The following is a 24,563-nucleotide window of genomic DNA, read 5'->3' as shown; positions in this document are numbered from 1 at the left end:
CCCTCCCCTATCAAAATCCACAGTAAAACCTCCAGTGATTTCAACAGAACTGCTGTCAGACTCACTGCCCACCAGATGGTACAGTCAGTACTAAGTGCTCTAGTATTCCTTAAAATGTAAAACGCTACATGAATGTAGGTACCGCCTCTGGCCCTTTTACCTACTTTGTAGGAACCAAAAGCTACCTGCCATATTCTGAACAGTTTTTGCGGGAAACATTTTCGGAAGGGAAGGAAGCTAGCTGAAGAAGTTTCCTCTAACCAGTTCTTCCCCGATGGGGATCAAAGCCATGTTCCTGAAGTGGATGGAGAAGGGGCTGGTTAAAATCAAATCACACTGCCTCCCCTAATTCCGGATCACAGAACGCCTCGTAGGGAACACTACTGTTCACCCTTTGAGCCCTGCAGCACATGCAGCTCAGATTTGTTCTGTCTGAATTAAGTTTCCCATTAACAGCATGTACAATTGCACGCTGTGTAGGATCTGCACATCAAGCAAGGTAAAGGCACAAGATGGGAACTATCCACTTACTGAGCAGTCTGGGCTGTAATCTCTTGTAAATGATCATAGAGTAAAAGTATAGTGTTCTCATCTCACCCCTATTAATTAATTAGCAATCTCTTATTCCTACTTGAAAAACAACCATACCGCAGGAAACTACTGTAACAAAAATGTAAACACTGATTAATATGAAAGACTCGAGAATAACAAACTAGACTGAAAGGTGGGGAAATTAAAAAAACAACAACAACAACAAACCAAACCCTCCTTATAATTTAAAAAGACTACTCTTACCTTTATTTTGCAAGATGAAGGATGAAATGATGCGGTCCCATTCCTCGTTCTTTGTATCTAACAATACTAAGACCAAGTCAAATCTGCTCAACAGGGGACTGCCAAGAGCTATGTTGACAGAGACAGACTCATTAGGGTCATAATGGCCTTTTGGGTTTGTTGCTGCCAGGATAGTTGTCCTTGTATTAAGCTTGCACACCAAGCTAGAGAAAAGTATGGTGAACGTTATTGTTGAATTAAATTGGGTAGGGAAAATGACTCCAAAGTGTTAAAAATTATCACGTTCTTATGTTATAAAGAGCATATCTTACCGTGAAAGACCATAACAGCAAAACAATATACACAGTTATTGTATTAATTAATATATACTATATATACAGCATTTCTCAGTCAGAGAATAGCAACTAGACAGAAAGACAGTGATCAGGATACCAAAAGTAACTAAGCAATATTGCCATGACTAATCTCTAGATACAGCTGGGTCCTTAACTGGTAAAAACCATTTTTCAGAAGATTTTTGCTGATTTACACAGTAGAGAAACACTTTTTAATGACGGAAAGTAACATTTTAGCTTAATTCACATTTTAAGAAAGCACAATAAAATGTAATATAAATGTATGTTTTATTCCTGTGTGTAAACATGTTATGAATATGACCCCAAGCAAGCAATGACAGCAGTCATATCAACTGATTCTCCAGGGAAATAGCCGTTTTCATCTCTTAACCATGCTATCCTGGCATGTGTTTTTAAATGTGGGGAGAGATTATTTTTATTCTAGTAGTCCAAATGTAATCCTTTCAGTTAAGGCAGCAGCAGAAGTATTCTAACTTTGGTTTGTCACTGAGCTATTTCTAGTCAGCTCCTGAGTTGACTGCTGCCTCACGTCCAAAGTTCTGTAACTGAGAGGAAGGACCACAGATCTTCTATTAGCTTATACCCAGTGGAGAAAAAACTCTAATCTCCCATGCAGCAAAATAAGACCTTAAATTAACAAAGTGCTTAACCTATCTGTGCTAAGTTACTACTCAAAAAATCCTCATTAGACATAGTCCTTAAAAGTGTGCAACTGAGGCTGTATGTGCAAGTTAGCAAACTAACTGTGTTTTGGGGTTTACAAAACCCAACCAACTGCAACAAAGGAACCCGGCTAAAATATGTCACTATCTTACTACGTAGATAAGACCACATATTGACTCCAAATATTTGTCCCCAGCTGGATTACTGGCAAAGGCCAGTAATCTCCCTGGTGAGAGTGGCATTACTTGTCCGCTGTCTGCCTAGCGTATTTACAGGGGATGCATCAGAATTGAGTTGGGAGAAAAAGTACCACTTTAGAAGGTATTTTTATGATGAATGGGTAAATTCAGGCAAATTCATGGCCGTTTTCAACATACAGCATAGTATGGCTAAAATCCTTGACATGACATAAGGAAAATAAGATGCATTAGATCTGTCTTACAGGCAACAGCAAAATGTTCAGCAAAATCCCAAAGAAGAAAGAGGCAGAAAGGAGCTGAGTTATGAAGCACCTAAAGGAGTTCAAAATGGCATAAAACCAAAAAGGCTAAAGAGAGCTTCAGTGGAGATGCTCAGAATAAAGGACGGACATGATCAGTTAGAGGAGCCAAGAAGATGTGATTGGAGCAAGAGCTGAGTTGAAGGTGACAAGGAGGAATGTGGAAAGGCTGATGCCTTCTGAGCAGCAGAGATTTCAGCAGTACCTGCCAGGAAATGATTTGGGCCTGAACAAGAGCTGCATATGACTGACAGAATGAGATTTAAGCTCAAAGATCAAAGTAGCAGGGGGGGAAGTAGCAGATTTGAACACACGCTACTTGAAAAAAGAAAGCAAGGAACTGAAAGTAAGCAGGAGTTTATATTTATGCCATGCCCAACATATAAAATTCAGCAGCCTGGAAATCTCTTGGTTTTCTTTCGTTGCCATGCAGTATTACTGGCTTTTGGAGAAATGAGGTCCCCCCATAAAAATTTCACAAAGTTCCTCATTTCACATATGATTATCATGACCACTCACAGCAAAGAGCAAGAAAAAGAACACCAAGTCTTCTTAGGAAAGTGCCCTGGTCTACAGTGGTAGTTTGAAAACCCAGCAGTAAAGAGGGTATGTATTTATTCTGATCACTTACAACCTCTGGTTCAGTGCACTGTCCTTTGAAATGCCGACTCGTCCAGTTTAAGAATACTGCTAAGAACAAAACTATTAAGTACAACAAAGAAAACAGATATATTCAATCAGCATGACAAACCTCCCTCCAACCTGCAAGTACAAGAGAAACATGTTGGTTTATCACATATGTTAACATGCCACTTACCCTGCCTTTGCAACACTGATGGTTTGTTGCTCCATTGCTTCATGGATACTAGTTCTGTCATGTTCTTTGATACTATTGAACTCATCAATGCAACAAAGGCCTCCATCTGCAAGCACCAGTGCTCCAGCTTCCAAGTTCCACTCCCCAAAGTCCTTCACAGCAGTCACTGTCAAACCTGAAGAATCAATTACTTCAGTCAGTCTTTTCCTTAAAATGCAGGAGTGCACTCGAGTGAAAGAACGGGACCTGGCACACTGGCCTGTGCCACGGACAGAAGGCAAAACAGCAGGCTAGCTCCACCACATACCTCTGCCATGTAACGCGCTTTACACCTACTGGTAAGAAATCCCACTAGCATTCAGCGGGTTAGCCTGGATCTGTGGAGCATTCTGTTAAGCTTCCTATGTTTGATAATGACTTGGTTTAGGACTTTGTTAATTGAACAAAAGAGATTAGGGTAAGAAGACTAAATCTGCCAGATCAAATTGAAAATTAGGGCAAATGCAACGATTGCAAAATTATGGAATGGACCCAGTCAGCTCCTCCTCCCATGAACTACTAAAGCAGACAAATATTTTGGAGCTGCAAAACAAAGTTTGGAAAAAATATTATTTCAAGTGTCTTTTAACTCCTGGCCTCAGGAAGTGGAGACGAATTTAAACTAAGGCAATTAAATTCCTTCATGAGATTTTGGGTTCCTCTAAGCATTAAACAAAAATGAAAATTCAAAGATGCCCAAGGATGAAATGGGAAAAAAGTACCCAGCAAGGATCAGTAAATCTACACAATACACCACTGGGAGCATGGCAGGTCAGAAACTCCACAACTGTGAAAATGGCCACTCAGTATCAAGTATGGGCAGCTCCTTTCAAACCTTCTATTCCCTGTTTCCCAGCTTCTTCTCTAGCTTTAGCCCTCCTTTTTCACTCCAGTGCTCAGCTCAAAATATCCTAGTAGTTGACAAGCTGTGACCAGCCTAAAATCTCCTGGAATGCTATGCCAAAACCTGCCCAAGAATCCTGCAACTTCCCTTGATTCAGGAAGGAGAGGCTGCTGAGGCCTTCTCATTGCTGCGCAGCCCACCACAGTAGCCATTTATTCCCAGTCAGCAAAAAGTTATTTGAAGTATATGTTTCCTGATAACATAATGTGTACTTCAGCCTGTTGTGAGGAATCTCTTCCATTGTGTCCAATCTTTCCTGGTTTCCTGGACTCTGCACGGAACAACTTGGGCAGTCAATCATATAGCAGAATTATAAAAAAGCAAAATCACCTCTAGCCTTGTGCCAGACATATGGAGAATGCTATTAAAAAGCAGAGCGAGCAAGTATCAGACGATGACATTTCTTTGTAAATACAAACTGAAACTGTCATCTACTTCCCAGACCTTGCACGGGCTTGGAGATTTGCTGAAGGCCAAGGGCCTCCGTGCCTCAGCGCTGCGCTCTCGCCCACTGCAGATCTGGCAGCACTCTGCTCCGGCCAGCAGGGCTCGGCCTTTCCACGCAGGTGGGAAGATGGCTCCTACATGCCTTCCTGCTGTGCATATTCCACCGCATTCAAGGGCTCCCTATAGACGTTACTAGAGCCTGGCTGTGTATTTATTTCCACACAGAATCTCCTCTTGTGGTGAGGGTACACAACTCACTGTCCGTCCCCCCCCCCCCGTCCCGCGCAAAGCCCTGAGCACTTTCTGCTCTCCCCAGCCCACACCCCGGCCCCCACAGAGGCAGGAGGCATGGAAACTGGTGCTACAGCGGCATCTCACTCCTCCCTGTCCCTTGTGTGTAGCAGCCACAAGATGGCTTCCTCTACGGGCCTCCTGCTGCCACGCAAGATGGCCTCCTCTCTGGGCTTCCTGCTGCTGCACAGGGATACGTGTTGTTTCACAGTTTATGAAGTTACCCAAGCCCTTTGTTACAAATATAGGAATGGGATGGCTTCTTGACAGCATGGCTGCGTAAAAGACACTCTCCGATCCCTCCACAGCCCCTCTGAAGGTGGACCTCTCTAGCAGTAGCGAGGTGAATTCGTGGCAAATCTCAGCCCTGTGCAGACAGCCCGTCCGCACCCGGGGCGCCCAGCACCCCGCCAGCAACATCCCTTTATTCTGGGAGCACCCCAGTGAGCCAGGTGCCAGCTGGGCTCCCTGGGACGCCGCCTCCCGGCACACCGCCTTTGGCCAAGAGCTGGGCGCTGCGGGGCTGACCAGGCCGGCGCGGCTCCCCTGCGAGGTTGGCCTCTTGCAAGCTGATGGCCCCCGCGCAGCCCCACGGCCCCGAGCCGGGGTGGCCCTGACACCCGGGACCCCATCAGCACCCAGCCCCAGCGAGGCCACCTCACTGCATCGCCCCGGCCACCTCTGGGCAGAGAAAAGCGGGGGGGGGGGGGGGGGGGCCTAAAGAAACCCCCACGGCACATGGCGGAGCCCCAGGGGCGCGGGGGGGCGAAGCCGGCCGGGGCGGGCGCCTCCGCTGGGCCGCCGCCCGCCCCGGCTCCGCCCGGCCGGGCTCGGCCCCGCCCCGCCCCGCTCGGCGCGGCGCGGCCGTTGGCAGGCCGTTTCCGCCGCGGGCCGGGCGGGGGCGCCGCGGCGAGGCGCCGAGGGCCGAGCGGGAGCGGCGGAGCCCATCTTGCTGCCGCTCGGCGGCCGCGCTCGGGGAGGAGGGCCCTAGGCCGGCGTGCGGCCAATCCGGGCGGGCGCTGGCGGCGAGCAGGGCAGAATGGGCTGTAGTTTAGTGAAATAGGAAAGCTGCAAACAGTGTGGAGTGCTCCTGGTGTAAATAAAAGGGGGAAGAAAAAGTTTCTGCAAGTCGCAGCTCTGCAGCCTCGCTCAGACACTGGCACGGGGGCTTGTGCGTCGCAGCAAACCAACACACTGGACTTTATTGTGCTGCGTTAACACGCTCTTCCTATTGTTTGTGTTTTTTTCAAAATATGGCAAAGGTTCAGGTGAACAATGTAGTGGTGTTGGATAATCCTTCTCCTTTCTACAATCCTTTCCAATTCGAAATCACATTTGAGTGCATAGAGGACCTGTCGGAAGGTGAGTAGATGTTTTCCCGATGCGCGTTTTGTAACCCCGGGCTCTCAGTTTCAGGGGGTTTAAGGCTTAAACTTTGCATAGGCCTCCTCCTACAATTTAACAGTTTCTCCTTCGCCGCATCGCCGTGCCGAGGCGAAGGGATGTGCTCGCCGGCGCCCGAGCCCCCGGCGGAAAACCGCTCTCCCCGGGCCCGGCGGGGAAAGTTGGCGGCGTTCGCCTGCCTGCCCTGGCCGCCGAGCCGGGGCCGCCTCTCCCCGCCGCGCCGCGCCATCGGCGAGGCGAGGCGAGCTTCAAGTTGCGAGGAACTTGTTTGAGTGGTGGTAGCCATGTTGCCAGCTTTGTGTGTGCGTGGGGGGGAGCGCGAGAGGAGAGGGTTAACCGGGCTCGGCTGCCGCGCATCCCCGCGGCCGGGGGGGGCCGTTGCGCGGCCGGCGCCCCTGCCCCCCCCACCCCCGGCGTTACTCGGAGCGCGGAAGACGCTCCGCGGCCGGCGTTTCGTTGGCCTCGTGCTCCATTTTAATACTTTAAAAAAAAAAAAAAATCGCCGTGGGAGGCCGGGGCGGCCGGGCTCGCCCCCGGGGCCGGCAGCTGGCTGCCGCGGCGCGGTGGGCGCGCGGGGCCGGCGGCAGGGCACGGCGCGGCGCGGCGCGTTGGCTGCGGGAGCCCTGCCGGTGGGGGAGGGGGCCGGCCGCCAGCCACTATTTTTGGAAGTCACTCGAAAGTTACCGGCTGCCGCCAGAGCGGGGGGCGGCGCCGGCCTGCAGCCGCCCCGCGGGGACCCCCCGCCTGAGGCCAGGGCGCCGGCCGCGGTCCCAGCCGAGGGGCGCGCCGCGCCGCCGGCGGGCTCCCGCCTTCCCCTCAGCCGGGCGGGCCGCGAACCGCCTTCGCCTCGGCGGCGCTCCGCAGCGCCGCCCGTCGGGGCGCCGGCAGGCCGCGCCGCGGCTCTCTGCGGGAGTCGCCCCGAGAGGCCGCGCGTCGCCCTTCGGGCGGGAGTTTTGAACGCCGCGGCTCGGGGCGAGGACAGGCGGCGGCGGGCCGGGAGGGGAAGCGGGGCGCTCCTGCCGGCCGGCAGCCGTGCGAGTGAGGAGCCCGCTCGGCCGGGGCTGGCTGAGAGCACAAGAGCACGGCCGCCTGGCCCCCGGCGGGGTCCGTGCCCCGGCGGAGACCAGCGCCGTCTGCTCGCCCGGGAGCCCCGGCGGCCTGCGGGGCGAGGGAAGGCAAAAGGAAAACGGGAGTTGGCGGGTGATAACGCCTGGCGGGCTCTCTCTGTCGCTGCGGTTAAACTTGCCTCACCCTGCCTGCTTCTGTAGCAGCTTTTACTTGCGCCTGGTGACAGCGTGCTCCGCTCCGGTGCCGCTGGGAGGTGCGGCCGCGCTGGCGGGAACTTCAGAGGAAGTCTGGTCTGCGCCTGGGATTTCCTCTAGGCCTCTGCCGCTGCTCTCCTGCCCTCTTCCAACTGACCGACGCCTTAGCTGGAGCTGCCCGCAGCAGGGTGTGCTCCCTGCCCCTCTCCAGGTTGCTGACTGGATGTCTCTAGGCAGTCTGGCCTCATCTGAGATACAGCATCAGGCCCCTCGACGGCAGCCGCCGTGGCAGGTGGCGGTGCCTGTCGTAGGGGCTCGGCACAAGGCGTTATGCCTTTCCTTCCAGTTGTGCACAGCTGTGTGTGATGTGCTCCTCACTCTCTGGATTTACATTAGAGTTAATCCCAGACAATCGGGATGAGAAGAATTATAGATGGTCTAATGCAGAATTCTCGGTTCTCTTCCCCCACGTAAATGAAAGTTAAGACTACCGGATAAATTCAGGATGAGCACTGCTATCTTTCACATTTAAAAATAAGATTAAACATAGCCTTTCTATACTTGATGAAAAATTTGCTGTCATTGCCTTAACTTTCACATGCTAATATATCTATTTACTGTGCTGTTTTCAGCCAGTCCTGTGCACCACTGATCTTAAAATTAAATTCATTAACTCCAGCCCCCCCCCCCTTTTTTTTTAAGGGTTGCTTCTCTGTATTCAAGATACCTAAACAGCATTTGAATCAACCTATTAAATGTATAATTTAAAAGTTAAGTTTAAAAAGTCCCATTTTTTTAGTACTAAATACTACTGGTTTAGAATGAACTTTATACTGTTTGCCTAGAATAAAGGCACAGGATGGTGTGATAATCTTAAGTAGTTTAGTCTAAAAGTCCTCATTTCTTGTACGTGGTAAATAGCACAGATGCTGACAAAAGAAGTCCTTAATTGTCCTGGATGAGTAGCCTGCAGTACTGGCAGTACCTAGCACTACATGCTGAAAAGGTAAATAAAACCTCTGATATAGTACCTGGCCAGTTGTGCTGTGCTGTACAGAGGAGTAAAATCCCTTCCCAAGCCCTGTTAATTATGTTATTTACACCCCCAAAACCTGCATTGATGTTAAACATAATAAGCAAGAAGAATTCATTAATGAGGAAAGAGAGTTGCCATCCTAAAGCAGCCAAGTTCTGTTAAAGTGGATTTTGCAGAGCATAGTAATAAAGTAAATGTAATAGGGTACAGGTTTGTGCTTTCGCATAGACAATCAGGGCATTGTTCATAAGGAAAAAACTAGGAAATACACCATGTAAGTTTTCAAGGTACAGTTTTGAAGCAACAGTTTCATAAAAAAAAAAAAAAGTGTTAGTCATAGTTTTCCGTAATGGTGATCTTTTTTTCCCTCCTGTTTAAAAAAACAAAAATCTGTCTTTTAAGGTTAGTTCCATATGTGTATTTATGCATGTGTTTTTGAATCAAAAAGCAAAAGTGAAAAGCTGGCCCAGGAAGAGCTAATGTGTGCTAATTTGCAGTTTCAACTTTCAAACACCTGTGGTGGAGAGGGTGAGTTAGAAAAATCTGAATTGTAAGAAGTGTTTGGTGCATTATTTTAAGAAGCAAAATGCTATACTTAAATTTTTTTTTTGCCTGTAATTTCATTTCAGGATGTGGATAAAATCCAAGCACCAATATCTTCGATGAGAATATGATCTAATCATGCTATCACAATTTCACATACTTCTCAGGTTACACAAGTTACATCTGAAGGAATGGGGGCATACAGTTAGTATGCCTGGTGCTTATGGAATGGGTTTTATTATTCAATTAACTACCTTCCACGATCTGTATAATTTAAGCTGTGAGGTGTATATATGGAAGGTGGCAATTTCTTTTGGGGAGGTGAGTCAGTATTCAAGGCATGCAATGCGTTATAGGTGTATATAGGCATCATCCCTGTGCTGCTGCCATTCCGACAGACTTTGAGAAAATGCTGAACACAGCTGTCAACAAGCACGTGGGCCCTGTCCTCTGTATAAAATCTGAAAATTAACCTGACTATGAAAATAGAGGGATTCCTGTGGTACTGACTGACTGGAGAGAGATGGCGGGATGGTCTGGTTCATGAGGACTGGGGCAGGCATTGATAAATTTCCCCAATGAAGACAAGTCCTTATTCCTTTAGGCCTGTTGCAAAAGAAGCCATTTTAGGCTATGCAAAACTGTAGATAGGCAAGAGTGGAAGTACCTTAACTGTAATGATAAATAATGTTTGGTTTTTTGATTTTTGTTTTGCTGTAGATTTGGAATGGAAAATAATTTATGTGGGTTCAGCTGAAAGTGAAGAGTATGATCAGGTGTTGGACTCTGTTTTAGTAGGACCTGTTCCTGCGGGCAGACACATGTTTGTCTTTCAGGTAAGTTTGATTTAACTGTGTCTTAAAGTTTGTTCATGAGCTGATATTTCTTGGCCCTGCTATTTCCATGGTAGTATTTTTACTTGTGGTATCAATAATTAGAGACAGTGATGTAAGCACTGTTCCTGTAGCTACTGATAATTTTGACCAGTCTGGTTTATAAATATATTCTAGATCACTCAGTAATCAAGAGTGCCAGTTACCTGGTTTACACTAGTACCATCAGGCTTAACTCTACTGCAGTTGGTGGCAGTTTCAGACGATCAGGAGCACTAGGTTAATGTAGACAACATCTTCAGAAGATCAGGCCAAAAATTCATTGTAAAACTCAGCCAGAGTTCACTTCTGTTGGGTAGGATAAATGTTCAACCATGATGTTTGGCTAAGCGTGCTAAATCACAACAAAATATAGCAATTTGTAAAATAAGACAGAATTCCAATGGTAGGTAGCAGGTGTTTGGGACACAAGTGTGTGGATCAAGACTGTCCAGCAAACTCTGGAGCATGTGACAGTCCTATAAAATACTGCTGTTAAAGCCAAAAGTTGTTAAGAAGGACTAATGAAGGGAAGGAAGATGGGGAAAGAGCAGCACTAAGACTAGCCTGTTCTCATTTCCATTTTAAGTCAGCGAGAAGGGAAAAAACTAAAGCAGACTTGCATAAATTCTTATGGAAGTTTGTTTTCGTTTTTTTAATCAAAACTATGATTTAGCTCACTTTTGTTCTATATTTATCAAATACTAGTATTTCTCTTGTGAACTGAGAGGAAAATCCATCAGCAGAAAGATCAGATTGAAACTGAGTACAGCTTATTGTACAAGAACCATGCTACTTTCCCAAATACTATAAATTCACTTAATGATTTAATGGCAAATGCATGCTGGAGTATGAGCATTAAAAAAAAAAGTGCTAATGAATACACTTTCTTATTTCTCACAGTTACTGTAACTTTTTAAAAATAGTATCAACATTTGTGAGGCATCTTGATTAATCCTGTAAGTTCCAGGAAACTTTTTTTTCTTACAGGACAGGCTAAAGGAATAGGGTTAGGCTGGAGGTTACATTTATCAACCACATACATGCAAATCAGTCTTGAAACATTTCTGTTTGGTTTTGGAGCTGGGCCTAGTTTTTCCCCACTACAAATAAAGCAGATGTGTAACAAATGCATCATTTATTAACAGTTCTTCCGTTATCAAGCTATTATAGCTTATGGCATTAATTGGTCAGAAATAGGTGATCCTCTGTTGCCCTCAAAGGGGCTACCTTGGTAGCACTACATCCAGAGAAATCAGCTGGCATTTACATGTCTTATTTAAAAGATGCACTGTTCTCAATTAAGTTACGAAGATTCATTGTTGATGATGATGGGAAGGAGTAGGAGGCAGGTGCCTAAAGAGGCACGTTTTGGCTGTATGATTAGGAGAGCCTTGAAAATTAAATTTACTGGCCTTGCAGTTTCTGTAGGATGGACTCATCGATTGTATCCCAGTTATAAATGATACTCCAGCTAAATTAGGAGTAGATATGTAGACATTTTGCTTAGATTGGAATAGGTCCTGTAAGAGAGTAAGTACTCCTTCTGTGTTATAATAAAGGATCCCTTTTATTTCTTATGGAAGTACTGTTGGTCTCAGTATATTAGACTTCAAAAGCACTGGATTTTGCGTGAGGGTAGGACTCAGCTAATGTGTACACAGGAGACCACCAAAAACGAAAGTGCTGCAATAAGCCTTTGCTGATGACTGAAGCTGCTTTATTCACCAAACTGAAGCAGCCTGGGAGATGGAGAGAACTAGCAAGGGAAGGCCAGAATGGGGCAAAGCGCAGAACTGCAGGAGGCATATAATATAAAGAAAAGAGATTGTCTTCACTAGGGACAGCACAAGGAAAGGACCTTTGTGGAGGTGTATAAAATTTTCAGCTAATAAGATGCTGTAGATTTTTCCAAATAGGAACATGGCTGAAACGGCAAGTACAATGGAGTACCACACAGATAAAATACCAAGGATGGTAAAACTGCCTTTGTTGAAAGGAAGCTGTGTCAGGTTGGGAAGTCAGCCTTATATACAGAAAGACGAAAAACTATTGTGCTCTTCAGACTTACACAATCAGCCTATTAGCCTTTTTTTTTAAAAAACAAAAACAAAACCAAAAAAACCCCAAACCCCAAAAGAACAAAAACATTTTAAAAGATTTTAATACTAAAGGGCCCACAGCTTGGCCTATTCGGATCTAAGTACCAAGATATAAGTAGTGAAACCTGATTCTTTTTCTCTATGCGCTTGGGGACTTGTAATAAATTCACAGAAACTTCGTTCTGACAATATAAGTACATAAATAATTTACTCTCTTTAAGTGGGAATATGACCTTACACTAATTTAGCTCCTCTGCAGTAATAGCTATGTGAATAAATGTATCGTGGAAAAGCAAGATAATTCAAGACAACATATACATTGAGTGATTTCATAGAACTCTTAAGTAATTTCTAGCATAAGAATTGCATACCAAGACAGTGATTTTTCATGCACAAGTCAATCCTACTGCCTCTTTTTGCCTACCAAAATATCTATTTGCAACTGCTCACTTATCAGTTGGTCATACCAAGCTTTTCTTTTTTAATTCCACCTGTGTATGATCATGTGTTTCCTGGTCAATTAAGAGGTTTGACATCCAAGGCAGGAAGTTCAAAATTTGAGAAAACAGGTTTTTTTAAACAGTGTTCAGTGTCTTTTCCACTCAGCAAAACAATGCTTGAGAGTTAAATAGGATTAAAACAGAGTATTTCCTTGGCTTCACAACTGTATCATAGGATATTACAGGACACAAAATGACAACGGGAGCCTGGAAGAACTAAATTACCACATCAAGGTGTGAGTTGAGTTTCATGGGGGATTAAATGGAACAGTGTCCTTTTGCAACGTACTATTCTATAACTGCCCACTGTGGAATTTAAAGTAATCACGTGGTCCTGGGCACTGTTAGAACAAGACTACTGAATTAGTGATTTCATCTGTATTGGCAGTTCTTAAGATTTCTTCAAGCTTCTACACTTGTCCTATTCCTTGGTCATCTTTTCCATTCCCCTATGCAAGTTGTAAAGCCATTTGGTCATTTTCTGCTCCCTTCAGGGCTGGAGGAAATTGTGTTCTACCTGATTCCCGGGTGTATTTGTACCTGAGAGGTCTGACTCATCTAATTCTTCGGCAAAGTGCCTACAGCTTCTTATAAAAAGCTAGACTGGTTTGAAGGCTTAGAATTGAAGTAGCAAAGAGCAGAAGCCAATGATGCATGACCACTAGCTCCCAAATTTCACAGGGCTGGAGCATATAAATACTACAGAAAAGCAGGGATCAGAGGGACAGCAGGAATTAATGCCATTTGTCCTCTGTCTTAAGGCAAGATTTGTTGCACCTGAACCGTTCTAACAGACCTTGTGAATACCAACTTGTACTCACAACACAGGTGCTCATTCTGGGCTTCAGATCTTCATGTAAAATTGTACAAATGAAGCCATTTCATTTATGCTTAGATTGCTGTTACTTTAAATCCTTTAAATGCAGGATGAGGCATCACATTTCATCAATAAATGTGTAGTTAGGTAGCATTTTAAGGGACTGATGTGAGCCACATCTTGCAAGTCAAGTTTTATTGATTATTAATAACTGCAGAGCTATGGTAAGTAAGGACATGGAAGAAGATTATAAGAGTTGTCTATTAATTAGGATTGCATCCTGGCTGAAAATATGTCAGATGTCTTAGATTGATGATGGAAACATAGAAACATAGAATGGTTTGGGTTGGAAGGGACCTTCAAAGATCATTTAGTCCAACCCCAGCATGCATTTAACTGTGTACATTTCAACAGACGTAGGCATGTGGAAGGAGGCAAGGGTAGTTTATTCCTTTCCTAGAAATCTGTGGAACAGCTGAAAGCTCACTGTAGCCTGTCCCTGCTCTTCTTGCTGAAGTATAAATTGCAGTCTCTATTTTTAAGGGTTTAGTCTTGTTAAAAACACACATACAGACCAATTCAACTACTGAGATACAAAAAAAAAAAAAAATACTGAATTACCAAGATGGGCTGGAGAACAATGGCACTGTAGAATTGCAGGGACGTTACACACTTGCTCGAACAACAGTTCAGCTGATCATGTATTTAAAAGCAGTTTTGGATTAAAGCTGTCTAATCACCCATGAGAAATGTCAGCACACAATACTACTGTATTCTAGGTAATTCTGTCTCTAGAGGATAATATCCTAAATTCAGGGTTGATGTTGTTGTGAAAGCAGGTGTATATTCTGGTTAACCTGAAGAACAATTTTAAGTACAGTCACTACTCAGCTGCTAAGACATACTACTTAAGATTCCCCTGCTAGATAAGCATGTGGTATCAATTTTATTTTAATCCATCTTTCCCTTTCACATTTAGGCTGATGCACCTAACCCAGGGCTTATTCCAGATGCAGATGCAGTAGGTGTAACAGTTGTGCTAATTACATGCACCTATCGAGGTCAAGAATTTATTAGAGTCGGCTACTATGTAAACAATGAATATACCGAAACAGAACTGAGAGAGAATCCACCAGTAAAGCCAGATTTTTCTAAGGTAAGGCATATTTTGTTCTAGTCATATATCAAAGGTATGCTTATAGAAAGAGGTTTTTAAGAAACAAACCCAAACCCTAAGTGATTCCATAAAGTGCACAGAACAAGGCATCAAATAATGGAAAAGACTTAGGGGGAGAAGAGCCCTGTAGTTGCCATAAATTTGGAGAACATTGAGAAACCTGCAACAGTTTCCACCAGCTTGAAGCCTGAGCTGGACATCATTATTATTTACACTGACTGTTGAAATAAAGCATTGGGTTCCCTCTACCTGCACCACTGTTGACAAAGTGGCTCTGTTCTCCAGAAAAAAAAACAGAATAATGTTTTTTCTAGGACAGTCAACCTGGAACTAAGTTTTAAGTATTAATTTAACATAGTCATCATCCAGCTGTTCTAGTGTTAGAGCTGCAGTTTCTGCAAAACAGTAACAAACAAACGGAATAACAAGCTACGTATAAAAGGAGAGAAGATGGGTAACCTGGTAAGAGCTAGTTGGATGATTATCTGATCAATGGACAACTTGATGAAGGAAGTATACAGATTAAGTTTAAAAAATATATATATCCTTCATGGTAAAAATTAAACCAGGACTAGAATTAAAAGATGATGTGAAATAGAATTATTTGGAACTTAATACCTTGAGGAGAAGGATCAATTAAACATTAAAAACTAGTCAAAATCCTGTGAAGTACTCTACCCAGGCAGACTCTGTACAAACCAACAAGGTTCTATACAGCATCCGGGCTTGTTTTCATGGAAGATTTTGTGCAGTTGGGTTATCTCTTTATGAAAGCTGATGTCCGTGTGTACACACTTATGTTCCAAAGTTGTGTGATGGTGAAAATTTTGTTATTTCTTAAGTTTGCATGAATTATATGACTGGATATATGAAGAAATGAATGGGATAATGCATGTACTGTAATGACTAGTGCAGAGATAATCCCCATAGTCCCTGAAACTGATCCTCAAATGTAACTAAACTGAATTGGTATGTAAATTGGTTTTTAAAAGTTGCTAATGATTTTCTGTGCTTAATTTTCAGGGATCAGATACTCAGTATGTTCTCGAAATTTGAAATTACTGTTAATTTTGAGGATTCTTAAACTTATAATCTGTTCCTTTCTTTTTTTCTTTCATTTAAATCGTATACTTATTTGTTATTTTGGATGCAAATGCCAGAATGTTGACTTCCTTTAAGCACTTGAATTTAGAAATGCCTAGAACTACTTGTCTTAATTCTCTTGATTTACTTATGTAAAAAGATAGCTCTGCTTCTATGAAAAAGAACAGCAAAAGCTATCATGTATTTGTATAAGAAGTCCTTAATGTGACTTCATGATAGAATTTAAACATACAAGTAGAATAGAAGGTTATTAAACACATTGAATTGCAATTGATGGGTAATAGACCCTACTACGTTCAAAAAAAGAAATGGTCCTGTTAGTTTGCATAAGGGGCTGGGAAATACTTAATGAGAGTGCACTTCCTTGGAGAATAAAATCAGCATTGCTATCAAAGAAAACTTTTCCTGTGATCAGTTTTAACTCTCATAATGAGTGGCCAGTGGTGGTAAGTTGCCATCCTCCAGAGTTCACCATTTTCAGGATAATATATAGTTAAAGATTAAGGAAAGTGAGCATTTTTTTTTGCTGCATATGTAAACAAGTACAACATGTTTTCAAAGGAAAGTGAAGGCCAGCCATGAGAATAAAATGTATGGCTAATGTCTACGCATGTCCACTGCCACAATATTAGTATCTTCCAAATCTAAGTAATGTTTTTATTTTAAAACTTTAGTAGATAAATTGATTTCACTAACTGCGTTTTAATCTAAAGCATGGTAATTTAATTTAAGGAAAGGTTGTACTCTTAAGTGAAGACAGATAGCTGATGGAATTGATACAATTATTGCAAACACCATAAAGTTGATGCAAAATTTTATGAAGTACGGTCATTTGCAAAATCTTTGTGGGGGTAGTCATTTACTTTGCTAAAAGCTGGCTAAAATAGTAAACACTTGCACTTCACTTGCAGAGTTCTCGTACAGCCTTGAATGGAATAGTTAAAACCATCCTCTCAAGAAAGCAGTTATTTTGCTGAGTAGGATATTAGAGTAAATGAACAAGTGGTGTGTTTCTGTAAGCATGTTTCTGATCCATAGACAGTAGCTATAGGTTCACGTTACCTTTTTAAACAAATTGTTTTACGCATACAAGGCTATGGGGAGTAAAAGGAAAAAAAATCTATGCATGTGAAGTCCCGTTTGAGATGTACACATGACATAATCCATATATTTTTCTTCTCTCCCAGCTTCAAAGGAATATTTTGGCATCTAATCCCAGAGTCACAAGATTCCACATTAATTGGGAGGACAACACTGAAAAACTGGAAGATGCAGAGAGCAGTAACCCAAATCTACAGTCACTGCTTTCTACAGATGCATTACCTTCAGCATCAAAGGGGTGGTCAACATCAGAAAATTCATTAAATGTTATGTTAGAATCTCATATGGACTGCATGTGACTAACCACCATCATTTTGGTACTGTACATGTGTTAAACTGTAAAAACAACCAGAACTATTTCCCTTGAATTCCATAAGTACATAGTTGACAAGCAATGTGAAGAACTTGTTTTAAAACATCCTGTAGAAAGTTTATAAAAAAAAAAAAAAAAAAACCAAAAACCAAACAAACCAGTATTTGAGCAAATTGTGGAATATAAATACAACTATTTTTAAGTAATTGCCTTTTTTTCTCTAATGTGTTATTCTGTGTGGTCTAAACCAAACCTGATTAAAGCATACATATTCTTCCCCCACCCCCTTTACTTTGTAAGCACTATGAAAAACTAAAAAACTGGAAGTTAAAACATGCAGGCAAAATGAAGGAATAATGCGATGTCCTCATCTCTGATATCCAGATTGCCAAATATAAAGTGCCCTTTAACAGCAGCTTAAGAACAAAACTGTCATTAGATGAAGTGCAAAGAAAAAAGCATCTCAAAAAAAAAAAAAAAAGTCCAAAAATGTCCTCTTGCTGTGAAAGCAGGCAGCACAGTATAATTTTAGGTGCAAGCTTCTTTTCCTTTCAAGGCACATACTTGTTACTTAAAGCATGCAATTTGAGATTTACCATCTGCTATCTTGGATTTTAGGATTTTTTTTTTTTTTTTTTTTTAAATCTCCTGCTGCTGCTGTTTAGCCAAACTGTGGTTTGCTAAGGACAACGTTTCATGTGAATTTGGGTGGGTATCTCAACAAAGAACCCTTTTTCAGTCTCCCTAATAGCACACACAATTGGCTGGAAGGATTAAAGCAATTACTAGAAAATTTAAGCTTCAAAAGGAATAGCATGAATATCGAAAAAATGCTCTTCTGCAAGATTATTATGTTCAACTGCTGGGCTGGTACATTTATTTTCAGGTATGCTTTATTCTTGTAGTCTTTTTAACTAGTAGTAAGGTATTAAGATGCTTTCTTTCAGTTTTTTGAAACAACTGGAATATAAAACTTTTCTGTTTTCTCTCTACTCTTTTAAGCAATCTTATGCAGTGGTATAAATCAAGATTCAAACTCTGTTGTGGCAGGCATGACACACTCAAGAATACATTGCCTGCCCTGAAGCTCTTGCACTGAGACATCCCTATTACCTGAGGCATCCTTGAAGATAAAAAGACCTAGGCAGTAAAGTGTAAAGACTTAAGATGTTGTTATGACACTAACAATTGAGTTATTCCTTCCAATTCTCATCAGCCTTATATGTTTGCTGTGACTATATGTACATTTAAAATTTTAATCTGTCATGTCAGATTACATGAATGTAGTTCTGCTCATTACTAGTAACCACCCAAACTGCGAACCCTTGTAGGTTCCAGGCCCTTAAAAAAAGATAAGTTACATGATGACTGAGAGTATAGCTCTGAATAAAAATAGAATACTTTCTCTTCTCTTCCTGCATTCTCTGATAGGGATGAAGATGTCCCAGGCAGTTAGCACTTCTGTCTTTCCACATCATTAGTGAAATTGTCTTAATTTCTAACATGTATATTTTTTTAAATCAGAAAAGAATGTACATGCGTGTGTTTCTTTCTTGTATGGAAACTCAGCAGTACATATGGTAGCTGAATTAATTCATGAAGTCCATTAATATTTGGAGCCCTAATTCCAATGTGCGCTCTTGAAAATCTCTTTGTAATTGTTTAAAATGATGATTGGAAATTTAAAAATATTAACACTCTAATATCTGTATGACTTAATGCAAAGAACTGGTCCCCCAAACCAGCAGTTGCTTCACTTGAGGGCTGAAGTTATGTGAACTTTTAAGAAAGATCTTCTGATTTTCAATTATATTGCAACTTTAAGGTCTACAGTGACATTTTGAGAGTTTTCATGCATTTTATTGTTCTGTTTATAAATCTGTTTAAAATATCTCTTAAATGTAAGCTTGTAAATAACTTAGTCATCTGCTGAAAGATTGGCAGGCTAATGAAGTCTGCCTTGAGCTAAGGCTACTGTAGTAGTATTTCAAACCCTTGCACCTATTGAAGATTCAATTGAAAACACGATCAAGTACAAGCTGTAACCAGAATCCATCCATCAGCAGCATGAATGCTTCTTAGAAGCATATGCCACAAAGTGATGGAAGCAAACTCTGTTACTGCTATTCCAGAATCAACTACAAAATACAGTCTGCAAAACTATGTTGCCCAGCAAACCAATTAATTTTGAGAAATCAGAAAGTGAAAATCTGTTGTTCTGTTTAGACGCAAAAAAGTCAGCGGCGCACGTGAACTCGGGTGCAATAAGCTTCAAGCTAGATGGGATGGCATGATGCTGCAGTAGAATTTGGCACCACCTTACCTGATACACTAACACATCCTACATGCAGCTGACCCACCAATTACAGGAAAAAGAAGAACCCTACTGTGCTTTGTGAAAACTGGAGAAGAGCAACCATACCTCATGAGAACACCTCATGATCTTTGCAAGAGAAACAGTCTTTCTATGCTTTTTGGGAGACTGGATGCCTCTCAGGTTTTCTACAACTTTGTCCAGATCTGAGCAGTGCGTACACACTGTCTTCTGATATCACATTTCCTGGCAAAATCACATTCCAGAGATACGGAATTTGAGAAACCAAATTCCAGTACTCTAGAGGCTTCAGGTTTGATCATCAGGCAACATCACAGCACAAACTTAGTGGTATTAAAAGATACAGTGCATATAAGGCATCTCTGTAAATACTTGTCCCTGATCTCTGAAGGTTTTGAAACGGCAGGGCTGTACGCACGACATACAGACAGCTAGTGCAGACAGCACAGCATTACAATTTCAAGGTCAAAGATGAGTTCACCTTCCCACGAACCTCCACTTGCAGAGACCACCAAGATGCAAGGGAATGCTACAGCTTCTATTGACGGGACTGGTGATGCATCTCTATTTTTACCTCAGCTAGATAGACTCAATTCCATTAGAAGATTGTCAACATTTATCAGAGGTTATTCATGTACAAAGAAGTAAACGGATCAGGCAAGGTAACATTAGGGATGAAAAACACGGGTGGGGGTTTTTATGTCTAGCTTGAAAAAAACCTTGTTCCCTTCATCTTACAGTTGTGGTGATTTATTCATGTCACCTTCAGTCTAGATTACTATGACACTCTGAGTTTGAAGCGGGCAAAAAGGCTCCAGCTCCATCTTAATGGAGGCTGGTGAAATTTAACCTCTCCAGTGGTTCTACAAAGCTTCACTGAAAAAGCCAACCCTTACTACCAATCTTCAAGACTGCAGAAACTCAGAACTTTGCTACAGTAACCACAGTAGCTTAGAGATCACCAGAGAATCTGTATTCTTGACATGTGAGTGACAAAGTCACAAAGACAAATCTGATGATCTGACAGTCCATTATTTTCCTTTGTAGGGCCTCAACTGCTGATTTTCTGGAAGGCTAGCCACTTGCAGCTGTACAAAGATTGCCCACTGCCATCTGAAAATGGTGGTAGGGAATAAAAAGGAAAAAAACCAAAACACCTTATGTACACCATGTACGCTCCCGGCAAATCCTCATTTACCAGAGACAGAAAAAGAGCAAAGTTAACTAAATCTTGTGGCTTCTGTCTGGGCAGCTGCAGGAGATCCTTCGCATACTTACTTAACTACCCTACTCCTTATCCACAGCACAGTGGTCTGCAAGTTTGCAGATTCTCTTATTTTTTTGAGAGCCACAGAAGTTTGGTCCAGAAACGATGGGTTAATTGTTCCTGTTGTTGCTAGCTGGAGGGCTCTGCACAGTGCCAACTAGGAAGATGCAACAAAAGTGACAACTACCTACAAGGGCTGGCAAGTGTGTGGGAGACTACTCGTGCTAGGCCTTCCCGTTTGTATTTATGTTTCCAGTTAAAGTTCTGCTTCTTAAGATCTGGTCTTGTAGTGTGTGATATGAGAGCTGGGCTGCAGAAGACAGGGGGAAGGATTTTTGCTTGATATTTGGTCTAGGCAAAGAAGAATGTTTAAGGAAGAAAAGCCAGCTGGAGTCACTAGGGAGGTTTTGTTAAAGGCAAACCCCAGGTTTGCATCCGGAATCTATGAAAGCAAAGACCCTTTCAGGAGGGGATGGAGGGAGGATACACTTCAACATTTCCAACTTTCGGTAATGCTGGCTTGGAGGCACTGTCCATGGCACGAGGGATGTGACTGGCCTCCCTGCAGACAGAGAAAATCGGAGGAAGGAGATGTGTTATACCAGGTGTAAGAGACAACAGCTACGTGTTAACAGCAGCGTTAAGAACTGGCTGAAATATCAGGAACTTTTAAGGAGTTTTTGGGCCTCCCTCCAAAACACCCCTGGACCATGAGATAAGGAGGCCTACCTTTCAACACAAGGAGGTCCTCCCGCTTGTCCTATCTCACTAGAAAGGTGTTGCAGACCTACACTGATACAAACTAGGAAGAAGCAGGGGCTTTATGGTATGGTAAAGGGAATCCTGAAGACATAGGATATCCATCCAAAAATCAACTGCTTGAAATGCCTGCCATTTCAACAGCAGGACGAAAAAGTCTGATGAAGGCCCGCCTGGACTTATTATGCCAGAAGCACGTAAGACCTGAAACCTCCAACCAACAGGACGAAGATGTTGCTCCTGCAGTCCTTCCTGTCCGTCCTAACTACAGGTCTTCAGATACGGATGTATGAACAGGCCAAACCTTCTGAAGACACACTTGGCTAAATAATCTTTTGCATGCAGGTAGTCAAGGTAAACACTGTCTTAGGACAAAGCCATCTTGGAGCAACATTATTGAGAGGAAATTAAGGGAATTTAAGGATCTGCAAGAGATGAGACATTGTTACAGATATGGCATATCTCTGATGAGGTTTGATCAGAACTTCAAAATTCATTCATCCGAAAAGAGTGGCCTAAAGGCTGCATCTCTGTTAATAACCTGATCAGGGCCAGGGTATGGATCCACTGTAGTAAACTGTTAGCATGTTCCCTGGCAGTGCCTTGACCTGCATCAACTAGGGAATGCCCAGGCACAGTTTGGGAATCTACAAACAGGGAAAAATGTCTCCAGTTTCAGTGTCTTGCGTACCTCAGGATACTGACATGACACACTCTATTGATAACCATAGCTGGATGGCTCATGTCAGCCACTTTGAATTGGTTCCCAACAGCTCAGAAGAGAGACAACTGTTGGCACGTGAAGCCTGCCTAGCAGGGAGAGGCTTACTATGAAAAAGAAAAATGGTTGTTTCCCCTTGAGTTGGTTGCCTTCAATCAAAAGGAAAAAAGCAGACTAGCTAACAGCTGTTGGCATGATATAGACAATGTTACATGTTGCAAAATGTCAGCAAAAAGGCAGTACTCAAAGCTCTGTAGAGGCTGCAAGAGGAGAGGCCAGAAGGCTGCATTTCACAGCTCAGGAAGGCATATTGTACAGAACTGGAGAGCTGGAGAAACAGCTGATAGTCTCCCAGATTTTTAGACAAGCTGTTCTAAATACAGTTCACAAAATTCTTTAAGCAGTCCATCTGTGGAGGGACACAATACCAAACAAAACTTTACAGAAATCTGAACAGCCAGATATGCACCAGGAAGCAGCAGAATGCCTCTGGCCCAGGTGTCCATGAGCTCCAGACCCAGCAGCAGCAGGCATGTGTTGGTTCCTGTTCCTATGGAGTCAAACACACCACTCAGTCAATCGCTGCAGATCTCAAGCTCCAGGGGAAAGTGAAATATTTTCTTACTAGTGATTATCTCATCCAATTATGCACAAGCAGCACTACGGCTCTGGGGACTGCAAAACAGTTGGTTAAACTCAGTGGCAGGGTGGAAACCAACAGAGAGAATTTGTTAAACCTCATTAAGTCTCTTTTTTTCTGGAAAACTATGTATCAGTTTATAAAAATTAAAGGTATCATCTGAATGACTCCCTGTCATTCTCAGATGAGAGGCTGGGGGGGGAGAATGAACCAGGCCTTTACAAACAACTAAACACTGTGTAGACAGAACCAGACAGTAGGACAGATGGTTCCCCCGGCTTTTATTTACAAATCAGAAAGTCCTGTAGCGGTCAAAGAAATTTTTGCCACTGAGTTGTTGAACGTGGGCTGGCCTTCTGGCTGCCAACTTTCATTAAAAAGATGTGGGAGGAACAAGCCCCTGTTCCTCATAAAAGTCATAAACCTGCAGAGAACTCTTAACAGAAAATCTCTACTAAGTGTTTGCAAGAAAGGCAACCTAATAAAACGAGTAAACTCAGAAACACTGTCTAGAGAGTGCAGAGGATAAATTACTGGTCATTTGTAAGGGCTGTTTGCAGCAAGTGGTCAACTTGAGCCTGTTGGCGAGATAAGAAAGATGAAGATCTTCCATACCAATTCACTAGAACAAGAAAGCAGGGTGTTAGCCTGGGCCAAACTTTCTGAATCAGGCAAAACCTATCTGATGAAGCACATCAGCAGACTTTGTTTGAAGCAGACTTTGTTTAAAAAGCACTGGGGGAGGCAGTAACCTGTTTGAAAGAGCAGAGGCCCAACAGCAAATCAAGCTGCAGAGTTAGGTCGCTGTTTTTTGAAATTCTGTGAGGCAATTCCAGTTAGGTCTGGATGTGGTAATGGGCTACAGCAGGCACATGACACCGCAGGGCTCCAAAGGATCATACTGGATCTCAAAGCACACGATACCTAAGGCAGAGCAGGAAAGAAAGGGAATTTTGGCACAAGGAGAATGTTAATGATCTAATATGCTGTCCTGGTACCAATAAATGCTGGTACAGAAAACCAGGGAAAACTGATAGGATAGACAGTTTTGGAAGCAGAATTCTAATTCTGCAGTTGATAAACAGCTCATGTCCTAAAAATGTACCAGATGGGTAAAGGGTACAAGACGTGTTGATGCACAAGATCTTACCAAAGGTTGGTTAGATATCGGCAGTTTTCTCTAAAAGAGGAATCCAAATGTAAGACAGCTTTTAGCGCTTCTCCAGGGTTTGCCAAATCTCAGGTGTGTCTTTCAGCCTGTGTGGACTGTAATCCCAGAGCCAGCAATTAAACTGCAATCCAGACTGCTTTTTATATAAAGCAAGGAACTACTTGGAAGTAGAACTTATGGATTTAGTCTTTGTACACTGGAGGGAAAAAAATGTGTATTAGGACTCTCATGAGAAAGTAGAAACTGGTAATTTGAAGTAGGCAATTACGACAAGGAAAGTAAAACAATTTAATAGTTCTCTAAACTCATCATTTGGAGCTTCTGCACGAAGAGCAAGTTGACAAAATCAATGTTAGGTACAGTTATAAACATATTCATAAGTAAGACACTCCTTGCACAGGGAAGGCAAAGAAAATAATTCAAACTACATCCAAACTCCTGGGCTAGAAATGAATGCTTTAGTCCAGCAGTTCTAGCCACGGAAATGTTCCCTGGAATTAAACTAGAGTTAATAAGATTTCTTGCTAGGGACTGAAGTTTCACTTGTGATAAGGGTCCTAAAGAATTTTAAGGTGGAAATTTGATGCGCCTGCTGTCAGATTTCAGGAAGGGGGGAGGCAGGGAGAGG

The 24,563-nt window shown here is 42.8% G+C and overlaps 2 protein-coding genes across 4 annotated transcripts in view; one reads left to right on the top strand and one right to left on the bottom strand.

The window, feature by feature from the left end:
- Positions 1-24,563, bottom strand: part of MCM9 (minichromosome maintenance 9 homologous recombination repair factor) — a 49,011-nt gene that overhangs the window by 10,879 nt on the left and 13,569 nt on the right. For all 3 annotated transcript variants that reach the window (XM_087774624.1, XM_087774625.1, XM_009460847.2), the window contains 2 exons: positions 3,131-3,305; positions 796-998 (listed from right to left, as the gene is read on the bottom strand). In XM_087774624.1, the coding sequence (XP_087630750.1) occupies positions 796-998; positions 3,131-3,305 (378 nt within the window). The remainder of the gene's footprint in view (positions 1-795; positions 999-3,130; positions 3,306-24,563) is intronic.
- ASF1A (anti-silencing function 1A histone chaperone) lies at positions 5,739-17,248 on the top strand. The gene is made up of 4 exons (XM_009460793.2): positions 5,739-6,173; positions 9,777-9,892; positions 14,327-14,503; positions 16,816-17,248. The coding sequence occupies exons 1-4, from the start codon at positions 6,065-6,067 to the stop codon at positions 17,026-17,028; spliced, it is 615 nt and encodes a 204-aa protein (XP_009459068.1). The 5' UTR covers positions 5,739-6,064; the 3' UTR covers positions 17,029-17,248.

This window comes from Nipponia nippon, unplaced genomic scaffold (genome assembly GCF_047370975.1).
Source record: "Nipponia nippon isolate SJK-2023a ecotype South Korea unplaced genomic scaffold, ASM4737097v1 scaffold_4, whole genome shotgun sequence".
NCBI classification, from domain to species: Eukaryota; Metazoa; Chordata; class Aves; order Pelecaniformes; family Threskiornithidae; genus Nipponia; species Nipponia nippon.
This window is presented reverse-complemented; position numbering and strand designations above follow the sequence as displayed.

Excerpts from the sequence above, each read along its gene's own strand:
- ASF1A (XM_009460793.2), top strand. The coding sequence starts at position 6,065 with ATGGCAAAGGTTCAGGTGAACAATGTAGTGGTGTTGGATAATCCTTCT. Across the intron at positions 6,174-9,776 it reads CATAGAGGACCTGTCGGAAG|ATTTGGAATGGAAAATAATT; the intron begins GTGAGTAGATGT and ends GTTTTGCTGTAG. Across the intron at positions 9,893-14,326 it reads GACACATGTTTGTCTTTCAG|GCTGATGCACCTAACCCAGG; the intron begins GTAAGTTTGATT and ends TTTCACATTTAG.